Source organism: Macrosteles quadrilineatus, unplaced genomic scaffold (assembly GCF_028750875.1).
Source record: "Macrosteles quadrilineatus isolate MER2022 unplaced genomic scaffold, UCM_ALF_1.0 Scaffold_1__1_contigs__length_201487025, whole genome shotgun sequence".
Taxonomy (NCBI): Eukaryota; Metazoa; Arthropoda; class Insecta; order Hemiptera; family Cicadellidae; genus Macrosteles; species Macrosteles quadrilineatus.
This window is the reverse complement of record NW_026542594.1, coordinates 94,965,694-94,984,352: the sequence shown is the minus strand read 5'-3', so window position 1 is coordinate 94,984,352 and position 18,659 is coordinate 94,965,694. Positions and strand designations below refer to the sequence as shown.

At 32.9% G+C, this 18,659-nt stretch overlaps 1 protein-coding gene across 1 annotated transcript in view; it reads right to left on the bottom strand.

Moving 5' to 3' along the window:
- Positions 1-18,659, bottom strand: part of LOC128990226 (pre-mRNA-processing-splicing factor 8) — a 132,564-nt gene that overhangs the window by 72,190 nt on the left and 41,715 nt on the right. Inside the window, exons 7-12 of the mRNA XM_054412566.1 lie at positions 15,574-15,699; positions 12,288-12,393; positions 11,922-12,069; positions 11,392-11,554; positions 10,695-10,912; positions 5,500-5,726 (exon numbers count right to left, since the gene is read on the bottom strand). Of these exons, the coding sequence (XP_054268541.1) occupies positions 5,500-5,726; positions 10,695-10,912; positions 11,392-11,554; positions 11,922-12,069; positions 12,288-12,393; positions 15,574-15,699 (988 nt within the window). The remainder of the gene's footprint in view (positions 1-5,499; positions 5,727-10,694; positions 10,913-11,391; positions 11,555-11,921; positions 12,070-12,287; positions 12,394-15,573; positions 15,700-18,659) is intronic.

The following is an 18,659-nucleotide window of genomic DNA, read 5'->3' as shown; positions in this document are numbered from 1 at the left end:
GATCCGATTCTCGAGTTCGAGTCGAGTTTAAACCAAAAAGATCTATGGATGTGTTATTTTAAGTAACACCTTAGGCCCAGATCATGAAACTTGTAAAATCCTTCTTACAAGTTGAAGTACTATTACAAGGAAATGAATTATCAATATTTATTTGTGCAGTACTATATCAATATAACACATAAAATCATTTAAAATCAACAATAATAGAGCTCATAAATGAACATTTTTTACTTCTGTGAAAAACAGGTAAGTAAGTGAGTTTTTTATCCATCCAAAAAATAGTTAGATTAATCATTAATCCCTACTGATAAGTAATATTGCATAATACTTGGATAACAATACTTAATACTTGCATCTATTAGCTATTAAGTTTAATAAAGAGATTTATTCTACAACTTGAAATTTTATTTCATACCTTTTCACCTTTAGTCTTATAAGTTTATTACCATTCTTAGTTGGTGTGGTTTTTGTAGCAGTAGGCCTACAAAATTTCCTTATTCAGAAAAAGTGACAGATGATGTGACAGTAGGTAAAGGAAAAAGAACATTTTAAATGAATTAAAACTATATATTTTTTATCTTGTCTTAAAATAGTAGTAAACAAAAATTCTGTTAAATACTAAAAATGTGTGTTGAAAAATACAAGTAGCTTAAAATAATAGGCTTAATAATAGAATAGTAGTTATAGTAATCAAATGTAACTTAGGCCTAATTCAACACACAAAGTTTCAACACACAGGTTTCACAATTTAATTACACATTGTGATGTAATTCACTATAATCTATTGTATTTAATGCAGATATACATAATTATTAATGTAAGTTTCCAAGAAAACAAGAAGAAAACAAACTATGAAACTATGTAACCTTTATTCAGGCCTAATTCACTTAAATCCTTAAATGCTTAAATCCATTGCATTTAATCCAGGTAAACCAACCATTTTAAGTAAGCTAACTTAACATTTTCATGAAGGAAAACAAGCTCTTCTACATGGTCAGTCAGAAGATTATATCTTGTCAGTTGATAGTCAACATTTTGTTGAAATGTATGTCAAAAATAAAGTAGCCTACCCAAGACAACATTAAAATAAATACAAATCGCCTATCTTATTGTTTAACAAAACAATTGTAGATCAAATAAGTAGGTAGGTACTCAATAATGTACTAGGCCCATAAAATAGTAGTTAGGCTACAGAAATCAAATGTAACCTAGACTTACACGTTACACGATTATCTACTATTCACTATAATCCATTGTATTCAATCCAGATTAACCCCTTCATTTAATGTAAGTTTTCATGAAGAAAAACAAGCTCTTCTACATGGTCAGTCAGAAGATTATGTCTTCTTTTTGTTACTACATTACCCGCTGCAGAAAATAGTCTTTCACTTGCAACAGATGTAACAGGAATTGGCAGGTAATGCATAGCTAGTGGTACTAATAGTTGATATTCAGCACTGTTTTTTTTCCACCACTCACATGGATTATCCTTGCGATGAATGCAAGGTGTTGACAGATATGAATTAACAACCATATCAATTTTATCTCTGGTTGTAGCTGATTGGGTACTTATTAATTTATCTATGTCTTGAAATAGCAGATTTACAGGTTCCATTTGTTGATCTTCTGGCTCTCGGAGTGGATTGTCTGAATTTTCTGGATTTGTCTCCAAATCCAAATGAGCGTTTACTTCCTCAAGTAACCACATTCTTGCAAGTAGCTTCTCATGAGGCTCTAGAAGAGCACTCTTAAATCGAGGGTCGATGACCATGGACAACACCGTTAATTTCTCACTTTTGAAAGCGGGAAACCTTGTTAGCAGGGATTTTTGCAACGATCGAGCAAGCATTACAGACCCCCGCTCTTTTTCTTGAATTACTTTTGTTAAATATTTATCTATCCCGTACAAAATGGGGAATTTACTTGACATTGTTGGAAAAATGTCCTCTGAAATGACATTTGTAGCATGGTGAATTGGTTGAAGAACCTTGCAATAGCTCTCAGCAATTGCCCACTCGTCTGATGTAAGGTTTGCAACTCTTGAGTTAGCTGCAGCTAACTCAGCAGATATTGGCCCCCTCTGCTCTATGAGCCTGAAACATAGGAATAAATAATTACCGTATTATAAAAACAAAAATATAGATCTCATGTAGGCTATCTTTTTGTAACTAGGCCTAAACTAAAAGGTCACTGCATGTTTCACAGTTCATTGAGCATGTTTTTTTTTTTTAATATTATTAGATACTTTTGTTTTAATATGAATAAGTTTAAAACTGACGTTCAAAATCAAATTTTGATTTTTAAATGAAAATAGTTTAATATAGATCTGTTACTGAAAATGATAATATCCCTCAGATCCAATAGATAAAAATGTAATTAATTAATCACAGATAAAAACCAAAGCTATTAATTTAAATGAAAATTATATTAAAACATTCACTACATGATTGTTTTCAGTTAGGGGGATACACTCACTCATACTACAAAAAGAACAATTTTAAATGTTAGGCCTACCTTTCCAACATGATAAATTCACTATTCCATCTAGTATCCACATCTTGGTATAATGTATGACAAGGTACTTTCATTGTCTTCTGGAATTCCTCCAAACTTCTCATGGCTTTGGGACTATGTTTATAATGTCCAACAATGGCTCGACATTTAGTTAGGAGGCTTTGCATTCCACGGATTTCTTGTTTTATATCTTTTATGCACAACTGAAGTGTGTGGGAAAAGCAAGGAATGTTGTTTACTGAACCTGGAAAATGTAAACACACCGGTACCCTAATTAATATCTGACATTAAAAGTTAATTTTCAAAGTTGACCTAAAATAAGTTTGTATTAGCCTAAAATAACATCCTGTTTGCATATCTGAACTCAGAACCCAATAGGCTTATCAATATAAATGCCTATCATTCCTCTTTAGGCATGTGTATTATTAAACACTTGACTCCCTACTTTAATGTAAAAGAACTAGCCTAAAAATATTTAAGGCCTAGCCTAGTTTAATATTTTCTGCCATTAACGATTTATTTCAGGTAGCCTAGGCCCTATATTTCTAAATATTTTGTATCACCTTCCTTACGTCACATAAATGTAAGTTCTTTTTTATTTAATTATATTTTAAATTTTTCAACAATACTAGTCTACGACTTACCTTGGCCAAAGGCTGAAGTTATATTTCTCGCGTTGTCTGTTGTAATATAGGTAGGGTATAATTCACAGTTCAGTTCCCATTCGGACAGAGTATCTGTGATTTTGGTTTTAATTTGATCACCAGTGTGTTCTTCTGGGAAGTGGAACGTACCTAAAGAATACCTCTTGATGTCAAATTCTTTTGTCATTAAGTGAAGAGTTAATGATATGTAACTATCTGAAGCTCCTGATGTCCAGAGATCAGACGTGAATGATAATGATTTAATATGAGGGAGTGAAGCACTTATTTCTGACATTAGTCTTGCCTTTGTTTCATTAAAAAGGTTTGGGATAATATTTCTAGAAAATGTTACCCTTGATGGGATTTCATATAAGGGTACCACTTCTTTCATTAAATCCCTAAAACCTTGTTCCTCAACCAAGGAGTAGGGATGGCAAGATTTTGCCATCCATGATGCTATTTTCTTAGTTATAGTTTTGGATTTAGGGTGGTCCTTCCCCCATTTATTTCCCATAGTCATATCTGTTAGAGTTTGTTGTTTTAGTTGGCTTTTGTTTACTTTTCCCGTTTTTGAGGCCAACCTTTTCTCTTCTTGCTCTTTCTGGGCTTTCTTAAATTCGCCTAATACAACTGGGTGCATGTTTAGATGCCTTCCTAAGTTCGTTGTAGAGCCAGTTGGTGTCTTGACAACTTTCTTGCATTTGTTACAAGAAGCTTTGGTCGAGTCGAGTTTAGAAAAGTATTTCCAAACGACAGATTTACTTACATTTTGGTTAAGATTTAAACTGGAAGCACCAGAAGGCCCTGGTTGTGGATCGTCTGGATCATCCTCCATTTCAGTAAAGATTTACAAAATTCCACTGTTTTAACTTAAATTACCTGTAATCTGCCGTCTAACACCGTATTTTTTATCTATGCTAACAACTACAATCACTACTTAAGCACTACATATTTATTTAACCAGACATAAGTTAAGTTATAACTACTTTGAACTTTCGTGATTTGATTTGAACGGACGACGGAAGAACACTACATTAGTGAGTACCTACATTATTCACCGGCAGACAACTAACACACCAAAGCAACATTTCAACCATGGAGTAAACAAAATATTCCATAATGATAATATCATTGACTATTGGGTTATTAGTCAAAGATTATAGATGACTGTAAAAGTAAAAACAGTTAATTTAAAGCAATGACAAATTATAAAATACTATACTACATAGCATAAGATATTATCTTGAGAGACAAAATTGTTATGTCACTATATAATTGTAATTATTATACTTCAGAAGTTTTTACACATAACACATATTGATTGACTATGGGAGAGGAAAGGGATAAGTAATAAAACAATTAATTGTTTTTGTTATTTCCAAACATTGTATTATTCATTGGTGAATTGGAACTGGATTTCATCTTCAGATGTTGGTAGTACCGATCATGGTGTTCTGCCAGCTGTGTCGTCATTGCATCATTCATTTCATTTTATTTCTTTCTTTAGTATTAGTATGCCAGCCAAGCCAGTCCCGCCCCGGAAGTCGGCTATAAATGGCTGTGTTGAGTTGACCTGTTCTGTCGGGACAGCTTTAAAATAGGTTAGGACAACTATCTCTTGCTTATTTCTACAGTAATACAACTTAACCAGCATTTTATGTCAATACAATTCACAGTTTAACATACATTGATTATTTTGCAATTTTGAATCAAACTCGACTCGAAACTGTCGAGTTCAAAGATCGACTCGAGTTTCAAGGCCATACTCGACTCGAACTCGAAATCTCGAGTACTCGCACATCTCTAAAAAATAACTTATAGGCCTACTATAATTAACTTCTAACTAATGTAATAACATTCACAGAAAGTAAATCCAAATTTGTTTAAAAACATAAAACACATATTTACATATGTTTGCCTATTGAGTTTAATCATAATAACATTTTCCAATCAAACTAGGTCATAACTTATACCATTTAATATATTAATAGTTGTCCTAAAAATAAACAGTATATGTGTTTCAAGTGTTATTGGATGTATTTTTATTTATTTATTTTTATTATTTTCTGTAAGTAAATCTCCTCAAATTCACAAAAAAATCAATATAAACATAGATTTTGCAAACCCACTAATTCCGGGATTAAAAGACACCAATCCCGGGATTCCTAGGTATCAAAAAATAACCGGGATCCCGGGATTGTGACCCCTAGTTGTAAAGCCTTAAACCCATATAATAAGGAGATTTTTCATATAAACATAGGCAATGTCTTGGATATTGAATATTGTTAGAGCGTGTAGGATACAGATTGCTAAATTGTTAATAATAACCAGTTGTACTTACGGTGTTGAACCTGTAATAAATGAGATGTTTGAGATCCTTGCACATGCGGATTTGTCTCATGAGCTTGTACTTGTAGCGGTACATGCCTGTCAGCTGACCAACGTGAGCAAACACATACTGTAGTCCATCCGCCAGCTGGAACGCGTCTACGTTGTTGAGGCGATACTGTACGTGAGAGTCGATGATCAGCTTGGTCAGTCTGAGGATCTCTCGACACAGGTGGAACGCTGTACAGGTACAAAGAGTAAATTGCCAAACCGATAGAAAAGATCAGAGTCAGGGCTCAATATTTCGGAAGTATTTTAGCGCCAAGATTATTTAAATCAATATTTTTCTGTAATTGTACGACATATTGTAAAAATGTAAAGGTTTACCACTTGATATTCCAGTCAAGTCAATATTGAGCAGAGGAATTGGTTGGATAACAAATTTTCATTGTAACAGAGCGAGTACCGGAGGAGTGTTGTGACTGTGAAAGTAAGTTTTTTAGAGGTGTGCGGATAGTGAAATTTCATTTCGGATCGGATTCGGATCGGATAGTTGAGGCTCGGTTCGGATCAGATCGGATATTGGGAGGTTCGGATTCGGATATTTTCGGATTCGGATAGTTCGGCGCGGTTAATAATAAGCTGCATATGTATTTTTAACCTATAAAACAATGTAAAGCTGTGTAAATAAACGTAAATGACGATTTTGAACTATAGAATTTCAAATTAGCCAAGTCCACAGTTTTTTCTCTCCTGAAAATCACAATTCACAACATTTATTTTCAAAAGTTGGTTGCTTGAATTAAGTACACTAGCAGCCGAAATCTTCACACAACACCTTAGCTCAGCAGGACTGATGTCAAACATTTGGGCTTGTTTACTTGAGGTTATGTTTTATCTTGTTTCCTGGTTCTCACAAGCCAAGGAGTTCGATCTCAAGTTTATTTTCACATTGTATTTCCTTACGTTTTTGGAACGGATTATTGTCCTTAAGTGGCATTTTGCGGGTTTGCCAAGTTTAGAAAACATCACTAATGCACTAAGATGGGCTCTAGCTCACGATTTGATTTTGGGCAATTAAATTAGACTTTATAACTGTGTAAAAGGTGTGTATCCCTGAATTTATAAATTGCATTCTAGACTTATTCACTGCCAAACATAATTCAGTAGAACCTTGATGAACCGAGAATTACACTAGCCTACATAACTTCATTACCCCAAGTAAAATACCAAGATAATTTTTATAATTGTATTTGAATCGTATAATCTTAGTTTGTTAAAAATGGATTGTATGTTCAACAATAATTGCAGTCCATTATTGTTAAGCAGTTTGTTGTTGATTGTTGATTGTGTTGTGTGTTGATTTGTGTGATTGTTTGATTTTGAAACATCACAGTTCATTTGACAAAATTATAGTTGAAGCAGCCCAATGTCAAGTCACGCTTGTGCAATAGTTTGTTTACAAGCTTTCTCCAGACCACGGGGGAGGGGAGGGTCTGATAAGCCGTCTATTGTTCACCCCCAAGAAGGTCCGACCCTCATTAGTGCCGCTCGGCTGCACTCAGTGGGGAACCCAATACCACAAATCAATCTTTTAAATGAATACAAATATTTGGTAATAATTGTTTTATTAATATTCACCTTGAAATTTCAATAAATTTGGTGTAAAATTTGACAAAAATCGGCCATTATTAATACAGTGCCAAATACCAATAAAGTAGTACATTCATTGGTAATTAAATAATAGGTAAAAATTAACCGATTTTCGTCAAGTTTTACCCCCCTGCTGTGCGCTATGTCACAATAGCTGATAACGACATGGGTGATTAGTAACCATGGCAACTTGTTGAATGCGTGATGAAGGGAAACCCAAGAAATAGAAGAACAAAGAGAAAGAATAACGACGTTGTTATCTTTATACCCTTTTTACAATTTCCGTTATTGTTATCTTTATGTAAGATTTTATGATTTTGTTTTGTAGGTTTATAAAATAATTCTTTTTAACAACGGGAATATCAATTTATAATTTATCAACGTGCTTCTCTTCTGAAACAGCAATACCGGATGCATAATAAAGGTCAATGACCTAAAATATCACGATTGTGCAATATTGTATTTTGATGTTGAAATTAAAAATGACTAGGGATGGACGAGATTGGATTTTTAGTTCGAGACGAGACGAGACGAGATTTTTTATTTCTCATAAAATTTCGAGACGAGATCGAGACGAGATTTCTCTTCTCATACACAACGGGAAATGCACGTTCGAAATTTTTACCTGATTTTGTAACATTGTTAGATGACTGTTTAAATACTAAAATAATGATAATAGGCAAGAATATTTACAATCTTTCATTAAATAACATCAGCATAACATTTTTTTAATAATCACGCCTAACTTATTAAAAATGCCTACGATTAGGAAACATGGTGATATCAGTTAGGATAGAGTTCAACTTATCCTAAAATAAAATAAATCATAAAATAAAAGCAATATTAATTTTTATAAAATAGTTACTTGTTTTGACTTTTTTTATAGTAATAAAACATTCCTCACACTGCTTACACTTAACAAAATTTCTCAAATGTTATTAAAGTAATATTATTAAAATAATGAAAGTAATATTTACATTAAAAGAATTAAAGTAATATTTACATTAAAAGAATTAATTAAATAAGAACGCCTTCGAAAAGGAAACGCAACTACAACACGCTCCTGTATTGCGGGTATTGCATTGACTTTCTGCAGGCGTTTTAAATTTTTTTTTTTTTTTTTTTTTTTTTTTTTGTCTCGATAAAAATCTCGGCTAAAAAGTAATCTCGTCTCGTGTAACGAGATTGAAAATATCCCGAAAATTTCCCGAAATTTCGAGACTTGACCATCCCTAATTAAAATCACGACAAAAGTTTGTATATATCCATGGTCCCTATAGTTTAATCATTTAATATGTACACAATCAATGCTAATTAATCGTGGTTAGTTCTATCTTTATTTTTTATTAGGATTTTTTGAGAGGATAGCAGGCTTACCTGAATGGGAAAGAGTCCAAACTGGCACAGGAAACACAAAACATAACTTTACACTATATACACAAAACATTAGAATATTTCACTGTCACTGACAGCATTTTCAACTAAGGAAGAGAGAGTTTTTTAGATGTCCAAAATGGTGGCCAGTGAGTTGTTGAGTCCATTCAGTTTGAGTCATCAGCCAGTGAGTTGATGAGTTGAGTTGGACTCAACAACTCACTGGCCACCATTTTGGACATCTAAAAAACTCTCTCTTCCTTAGTTGAAAATGCTGTCAGTGACAGTGAAATATTCTAATGTTTTGTGTATATAGTGTAAAGTTATGTTTTGTGTTTCCTGTGCCAGTTTGGACTCTTTCCCATTCAGGTAAGCCTGCTATCCTCTCAAAAAATCCTAAAAAATCTAGGCCCTTGTGCTCTATGCTACACCTTTATTTTTTATTATTCAAAGTTTCTACACAGTAAGACAATCCAAAGTCAAACCGGGCAATGAATACCCAAAAAACAACGTATCTTGTCCTGTGATTGGAATACCACTCGCCGGCCAGTCCTTTAGGTTTAGGGAAGTAGTGCAAGTCTATATATAGCTTCAAGGTCTTACCCACCCCTTCCCCCTCCGGTCATACTTGACTCACTACCCGCGCTCCTTTCGAGGTCATTGCCCAACCCCTCCCACCCTTCTATTGTGTTGCCTTTCTATTGTTTCTATTCTGACTTTTTTTCGGGAAACATTAAATCTATTGTTTACGTAACATCACAGTAGTAGGCTAGATTTTTTCTACTTTGAAACAGTACTGTAAAAAACCTATTACGCAGCGCCCCTAGTATCAGGAGATAGATGGTAGTTCTTTTCTGCTTTATGTCTGTTCGTTCCAGACGAATCTAATCAAGCAAAACAGCCGATAACGACTAAACTAGTTATCAGTATTGCATCATACGGCTTCTTTGCCGTTTGCTGTTAGGTCGTTGGAAACGTATTGCTGTAATTTTGTCCTGGGAAACTAATGGTGGCTATGGAGATTTAGTTTTCTGTCCAAAACGTCAAAATATATTGTCTATCCGAAAAAGTCGGATATATAACGGATAGTGTCGGATATCGAATTTGGGCCCGGTTCGGATATGGATATCCGAACCGAACCGATTTTTCGGATATCCGCACACATCTAAGTTTTATTTAGTTGTGCGTGAGCGTAGTCTTGACTTTGTGAATTGTGTGGGTAAGTGAGTGTGTGTGAATTTGTTTAGGGAAATGTCTGTAGAACAGCCAATTCTCAGGCAATTTCTATGGTAACTATATACTAAATTGAGATTATAGATCTGTGTTGGAAAGAAATGGGAACACCAGTGTTGTTCATTCAAAACCTTATGCTGTTCCAGTATCAACTCCAGCCTAAATAACCAATTACAGTAGACCCCCTCTTAACCGACCCTAATGGGACCGGACCTATGTCGGATTACTCAAAAGGTCATTAACTACTGCACGGATTGGGCTGAAATTTGGCACGATGATAGCTCACATTCCCAATTAACATATAGACATATTCTTATCTCAAAAATCCTTTCGGGCTCCGCCCCAGTGGCTCTGTAGTTCCCCATGTTAACCTTATGAGTATTCATATTTAAAGGGAATTAAAGAATTTTATCAGCTGTTTCAACTAAAAACGTTGGTTCTATAATATGCAAAAGCATTAAAAAGTTATACCATTTACCAACAGGGCGCAGCACTATTATTTTATTTTTTCATTTACGAAAACAGCTAATTTGAACTAAGCAGCCACAAAAAGCTGTGATACGCAATGAGAACTGTCAAAGTAGGATTGTTTACAGGTTGTTTATGTTTTTAATTTAATAAATAATTTGTGATATTTTGCAAATTTTGAATAATTAAGTTTTCTCTATTGTTTAGGTGGTTTAGGTGAAGAGGTAGAACATTATGGCTATGGTAGATGTGTAATACTATGTATACAGTAAATTTAAAGAAGCAAATTTTATCAAACTGTGTCCTCCCCCATTGAAAATGCAAAGCTTGAGTATAACTGCAATAAGCATTTTATTCCTATATGCCAACCCCGTACGAAGGACGGGTACTCTGCTAGTATATATATATATGTATGTTTAAAATGCTAAAACAACTAATAAGATTGAAAGAATAACGTAATATTTGCGACATGACACTGACCATTTCCGAAGCGAGACTTCTTTCTTTCCTTGGTGGTGAGGGTCTTGACAGGCTTCAGATTGAAGTTATAGTCAAGGTGAAGGTAGTTGAGGTTCTTTCGATGGATCAGGAGATTGAGCATGTTGTATCCCTGGCGACACACTTGGAGTCCCGCTTCTACCCAGTCTAAAGTTGTTGTTTGAAAAAACTTTGTCGACTTGAACGATCGAAACAAATACCTGCAGAAGTAGAGTGAAATTTATAAAAAAAATTTTAATGGATTTAAATTACATAACATCAACAAGTGGGGATAGAACAATATAAAAACAATACATGTAAACGGTAAAACTTTATTAAAAGATTTCACTTTAAACTAGGATTAAATACCCTATTATTTGTTGTGTTATTTTTATCCTCACTATAAGATATTAAACTTAGTTTAAAAATACTGTAGAGTCCCAAAACTTAAAGACTTAAAAATGTTATTGATATTAGATTATTGAGTAACAATAGTCAAAGAATTAAATATTTATAAAATTGAATTGGTTTTTGCTAACCCCTGAGAGGGATTATTTGAGAAACAGTTTTTTTTTTTTTTTGTAATATAACCTACTGTTCTTTTAAGTAAACTCTATTTGTTACTTGACCTCTTCTCAATAGGCCATATCCTGTTCAAAAGAGAAACAACCGACAGCAGCTGTACCACGACTAAACTTACCTCTTCTTTTGAGGCTTTGGCGGACGGTGCTTTAGGGCATTCAGAACATAGTACTTGAGCAGCTTCTGGTAGCTAACTCGCACTTTGACAGGTTGGCCAGGTGGGACGTGTTCTCGATACCAGCTCTTGACCAATGGAACATCAATGGCACGCCTGCAACGGCCTAAATAATAAATTAGCGTGGTTATTTACGGTGGTGCTATAAAATATGTTGTCAACTAACTGAAACGCTATGGAGAGGTTCCATGTAAAGGAGAAATAAATAAAATTAATAAATAAAAATGCCTTTATTTCCGAGCGTCTTTCAGTACAACAACTGTTTTACAAAGTAACTCAGGTCAATATAACTAACTAAAAAAATATACAACAATTATGTTACAAAAACAATGTGTATGACAAAACAAAATTATAGGCTATATACAAGGAATTATACACTCTGGATATACAAATCCTATTGCTCTTGAAATTATGACTATAATTTAATTTGAAAAACAATTTGAAATGATAATTATCCTTTTCCTCATTCTCACCTGATCTGAGGTTGAAAGGACGAGGAGCCCACAAAAGAGAGATGCCATTGGCTGTGTTGTCAGTGTAGAGCGGTGTCTCTTGGAGGAACGGTTGTACTTCCTCTGGCAGTTCAAACTCTTCATCATCTTCTGGCAAGGGTTCAACCACCTGCGAAACAAGGCAAAAGTACAAACAAGTTAGAAATCAACAAGGAGAATATGGATGGAGCTTTTTTTAAAAGAGAATTAGTCAATCAGGTTTAGTAAACATATACATTCCAAATTAATTTCTATAAGTTTTATCTAACACATGTATCCATTGTATACATATAGACTGTCTTGAATCGCTTAAAGTTAAAACTAAGTTTTAAATCCTAGTAAAGATACCTTGAGTGAGTGACGATGAGAGATGGGGTTAATGAGAGGGTCAAAATAGAAAGCAGGCAAATCTGGATCTTCAGTTTTGATGTAAACAACATTTGGAGCGTGGTACCTGAAATTTAAAGAAAAACATATATATATATTACCAACAGAGCCCGCTGCGGTTAAATACAACAGTCTCAAGAAAAATACATGTCCCATATGATCAGATGATGCATACCGGAAAACCCATTCGCAAACAAAACTTTCATAATTATTTGCAAATCTACACAAATTAAGCTTTCTAACATTAACTAACAAAATCAATCCAGTAGAACTTTAGATTAATTAGTTGAACTAAGTTAACTGTAACTAAGTTAGTTGTAACTAACTATTTTCTCACCACTATAAATTTGGAGGTTACCGTACTTAGCTTTTTGCAAAAATAACTTTTAAATGGTGAGGAAATGGGCCAAAGTGAAAAGTAATATTCTGAAAGAGAATAACATTTCCGAAAAATTACTATTATGCATTTCCTGAAAATACGCAATAAGCAGCCAATAGTTGCTTCCAAACAAAGATTGTTAAAACCCCCATTTTCGATGTATTTTTTATGGAAAGCATGTTTATTTTTTTATTTTTTACTATAAATCCTAACAAAAACAAACTTTGATAACTATTTGCCATTCTACAGTGATTGATCTTTTCAACGGCACATCAATTAATAAAATCCATCCAGTAGAACTGTATTATTATAAGATATTGATTTGGTTTTGATGTTCACGGAAAAGCTTGGTTAACTACGAAGGTGTTCGAAATATTTTGTCAACTAGGCCTATCCTAACTTAAACTTTATATATATACAGGGTGTCCCGGAACTCTCTACCAATATTTTAGGGCATTGTTCCTGGGTAGTTAACATACCTAAATATCGTATTTAAATACGTAACCGCTGGAGGTTAGTTGCAGCGCATGCTGAAAGCGGTCACGTATCACTAAAACTACCATATCTCAGTTAATACTTGTCCAATCTTCAAAATTAAGGTGTTAATCGATTTGTGATAAAATTGCCTTAAAAAAGTTATCCTTGTAAAATTTTTGTAAAATCAACGGTTTTTGAGTTATTTAAGAAACAAAATTTTAAATTGCCGCCATTTTGTTTTACAAATTTTAAAAATCGTCATAATTTTTTGGTAGTTTTGTCTAGTTGCCATAAATGATTGTGCAAAGTTTCAATTTCGTATGTTTAACCATTCCTTAGAAAAAAATGAATAACTTAAAAAAACAAAATGGCGGCTGTGTGAGTAACTAAGGACTTCCGGGCAATTTAAATATGGTATTTAGGTATGTTAACTACCCAGGAACAATGCCCTAAAATATTGGTAGAGAGTTCCGGGACACCCTGTATCTATCTATTTATTAATAGGCAAGCATGTTTCTTTAAAACCTTTTTTCTCAGCTCGTGTGCATCGCAGGGAAAATCTACGCATACCGTTGAAAAGATATTTTCCTGTAGATGTGCAGAATCCCTTTACTAATTAAAATAGGCTCAAAAATAAGCACAAAATATTAGTTTGAAAATTTGAAAATTTTAACATGGATCTTATGGGGTGACGAAATAACAACGAAATATAAACAGAAAATCAAAACAAATGGAAGAAACTCCAATCACATGTTTAATTTACAGTGTGGGGTGAAAATACAGAAGTCTGTATATTACATACTTTTGGTCGAATTTCGACCACTGGACGACCGCTAGTATATATTAATAGCTAATATATACAATAACCCTTTTTTTCCTTTTTTTATAAAAAAAAAATTACAGAACATGTTTCGTCTGTAATGATATCTTCAAGTGTTTACCTCATTCCAAACAAAAAAAAATATGTTATGAATAAATACAGCTGTTAATTTTGTTAACTTGTGATTGAATGTTTAATTGTTATTGGTTTTTCTAATACTTATAATTTTGTTAAATATAGGATTGGGGGTTTGTGTGTGTACTATATTTAAAGTGTTGTGTCAATCCTCTTTGTAGTGTTTATATATGTGGAAATTTCCTTTTATGTTCATTTTGGTTCCTTTTTTCTAGTATGGTAATGTTTTTGTTATAACTTTTATATGTGTGGTGTGTAGAAAAAAATATGTCCTGCAAATGTAGATTTTTGTATTGTTCTGTTGTTCCATTTAATAACTTGAGTATGTTATTTGTATCTACTTTGAAAATTTCGTCCTGTTTGGCCAAAGTAGAATTACGAGCAGGAACTGCAGTTTAATTTGTATATGCAAGATGTGTCTGTTGTGTTATTGTTTGATTGTGAAAATTTGTTAATTAAATCAAATAAATTGTTTCTTGTTCTGTATCATAAATTTGTAATTTTGGTTATTAAATATTTTCCTATATGCTTTTTTTTTAATTTAGTTGAGTAAGGTAGACTTAAAAACTAATGTTTTCTTTTCTCTTTTTCGACTTGTTGGTTTTTTCTGTATACAATATAGCCTAAATATATATATGGCATTTATTAATTATTATTTATCTAAGGCATTTTTGTTTATCACATCGGGAGAGATTTTTCATCACTAAATGTCATGGTTTTAGCAATAAAAACCATGAAGCAAGTTTGTTTTTTAGTTTAAAATACAAAATTAAGATGGCATTATACTCTTGGCTCATGATTAGAACATGCAGGTTTAGTTGGCTGACCTGCAAACACCAAATTCCTAGTCATATTTCAACAAATTAATAATGTTTGTGGTATCAGCAATTAGTTCTCACACTCTAGAAACTAACGAACACATCCACAGTTTCTATATGTCTAGAAGTACAGATAAAGCTTTATAATTTCCAAGCCTATCTACTTACCTCAAGACAACACATAAAAAGTTTAATTTTTTTTTTTATGTTTTGGATGTCTGTATTACTAGTAGCTTATATGGGTTGTTTCGACTTCTGTGCCTGATTTCCAGTAAAAGAACTCTTTATTTAAATTTAAATACAAGGATTTTTTAAATGGAATAGAGCTCAGCTAGCTTCCCTGAGAAAATTAGAGTCCAAAGGCTAATAGAAACAGAATGAAAAGTCACAAAACACATTGACATTACGACTTAATATAGGTAGGACTTCTTTAAATAGTAGGTTAAAGAGAAGATGGCTTGAATTTAATGACTCGATGGCTGAATTTAATGTTTGACTTCAGACACTGAACTCTCTTCAACCTATTTTCTGAAGAAGTCCTAGATTAGGATTTAAGAGAAACAATGGTAATTGAAAATAAAACACTAAAAAAGTAGAATGAGCAGTTAAGTAACTCACCAGGATAAATGTACATAGTGGGGCAAGTTGTTGTACAAGTAGGGAAAAGCAATCCTGTACTCAGTTCTGATGGGTTGTCTAATAATGATCTTGTTGATGTCATTAAATTCATTCCAGTCCTCATCACTGAAATTAAGCATTCATTATCAGTAAGCTGCCACCTTTATAAATTCCAAAACTGTTGAATTGAATAATACATAGGGTACTAAGAACATATTAATGGTGAAATACACCGCAGCAAAACCTGCAGATTAAGCGAATTTCCATTTACCTGGCTGGAATTCCACTAAATTATTCCCTTCAAATTGTCAGATTTATTTCCCATTTAAATATCATTAATTTTAACTAACAGCCTGCATCTCTTCGTGACTTAAAAATTCGTGATTTATTTGATATAGTTGATGAGGGTGAAAACGACAATTTCTCTTCACATCCCTATTATTTTGATTGTGTGTGCGAGGCATCTTAATAATTACAAAAATGATACAATAACATTACAATATTTTACTTTAATTCCCTGAAACACTACTGAAACGTACACGAAAACACAAAATCCTATCACAATGCAAAATCCAACGTGTGTCATTTTCTTTTTTACATTTTATACAAAATAGCATTTTATACATACATATTTTTTATACAATATTTTACTTGAATTCACTGAAACATAACTAACTACAAATAACCCAATTTTCGTATGGATGCAAACAAAATTGTATTACGGCTAGGGATGGACGAGATTGGATTTTTAGTTTGAGACGAGACGAGACGAGATTTTTTATTTCTCATAAAATTTCGAGACGAGATCGAGACGGGATTTCCCTTCTCATACACAACGGGAAATGCACGTTCAAAATTTTTACCTGATTTTGTAACATTGTTAGATGACTGTTTAAATACAAAAATAATGATAATAGGCAAGAATATTTACAATCTTTTATTAAAATACCCCCGCCGCAGCAAACCTGCCGTCTAAGCGAATTTCCATTTGGCCGAATTGATTTTCAATTGATCTATTTAAATAACATTAGGTTTAACGAGTACCTAGGTTTGCTGCTACAAGGAAACTAATAAAGTAGTGTGTTTTTAGTAAAATATTGATAGCTTACTATAAAATAAATAAATTTGCCAAGTTTGATCAAAATATATCCATAAACAAGCAAACTACAACATTTTACAATATTCTCCATTAAAATAACATGGGAATTTTAAATTTACCATTTTTTTAGTTTTCTCCGTAACCAATAACCGTACAAAAACACTTTGATATACTGAATTGTTTGTTTTTTTAAGCTCTTTAAGAAGGTTTAGAGAAAAATTGGGAAATTTTGTGTTTTGAGGGTAAAAAGTGAGAAAAACCAATTTTTACCCCATAAAACCCTGTTCCCATGGTCCGATCATGCTGGATCGCAAACTCATTCAAGTTTATCCCGCCTTACACCTTCAAACCAAATTTCATCAAAATCGGATAAAAATTACTCAAGTTATCGTGTTCACGGACACATATATATATATACATATATAAAAATTTGAATGAATGGTGTTTTTGGCCTCTGGGGACATTAAAATGAAAAAGTAAATCGGTCCCGGGCCTAAGTCTTACCATGAGACCTACGGTAATAGTTACTTCCCTATAGGGAAATTCGCTAAAACATCAGCATAACATTTTTTATTAATCACGCCTAACTTATTAAAAATGCCTACGATTAGGAAACATAGTGATATCAGTTAGGATAGAGTTCAACTATCCTAAAATAAAATAAATCATAAAATAAAAGCAATATTAATTTTTAATAAAATAGTTACTTGTTTTGACTTTTTATAGTAATAAAACATTCCTCACACTGCTTACACTTAACAAAACTTCTCAAATGTTATTAAAGTAATATTATTAAAATAATTAAAGTAATATTTACATTTAAAGAATTAATTAAATAAGAACGCCTTCGCAAAGGAAACGCAACTACAACACGCTCCTGTATTGCGGGTATTGCATTGACTTTCTGCAGGCGTTTTTAATTTTTTTTATTTTTTTTTTTTTTTTTATTCTCGTCTCGATAAAAGTCTCGGCCAAAAAGAAATCTCGTCTCGTGTAACGAGATTTAAAATTTAACGAAAATTTCCCGAAATTTCGAGACTTGACCATCCCTAATTACGGCATAGACAAATAGAATAATTATAGACCGACAGCAGTGCTGCGGTTAAAACAAGTTCCAACGTCCACCGCTAGGAGTGCCGTGTAGTTACGGCGCACACCACTGCAGCGAAATGTTAAACTTGTAAAGAAATGGCAAAATTTTGTTTTTTGGGGGGAAATTTGTAAACAGAATCAGGGAACCGCTCTTGCTTTTTACAAAACAAAATGGTCGTAGACTGAAAACATCCAAATGGAGATAGCACTGGAACGTCAACTATGCTAGAAAATTGAGATTATCTGCACACCTCTAATATTAGGCATTCATTTATTGCACTATCTTCATAAAATATATTGTAATTGTAACAATTTTATGAAGTTTATATTTTAAAATATTGTCATTTAGTAAAGCAGTAAACTTATTAGTTTTGCCAAATCTTGATCAATCAATCAATCAAGAATCAAGAATTTATTTGCCATTAGATAACACAGTTACAATAGGCTTCGTCAACATATAATTTTTTATAGAAAGTCAAAGTAAATCAACATTACAATACATGATTTAAAAATTCCTCAGTTGAATAAAATGCCTTATCTTTAAGCAACTTACAAACAGTGGTACAAAATTTCTTAAATGGTAACATTTTTATATCTAAAGGCAATTTGTTGTAAAATAAAATCTGATGGTAACTATGACTGTTGAAATATTTTTGCAATCTAATACTAGGCCTAGCTATGTGGTCTCTTTGCCTAGTGTTATAGGAATGGACAGATGAGTTTGTATTAAACTTTTCAATATTCTTCTTGGCAAAACAAAGATTGTGAAAGATAAACAAACTAGGGAGAGTAAGTATACCAAGATTAGGGAAAAGGTTACGGCATGAGGCCTCTGCATCTAAACCAAACATTGCTCTTAAAGCCTTTTTTTGCCTAACAAAGGCGGTTTTGGCAG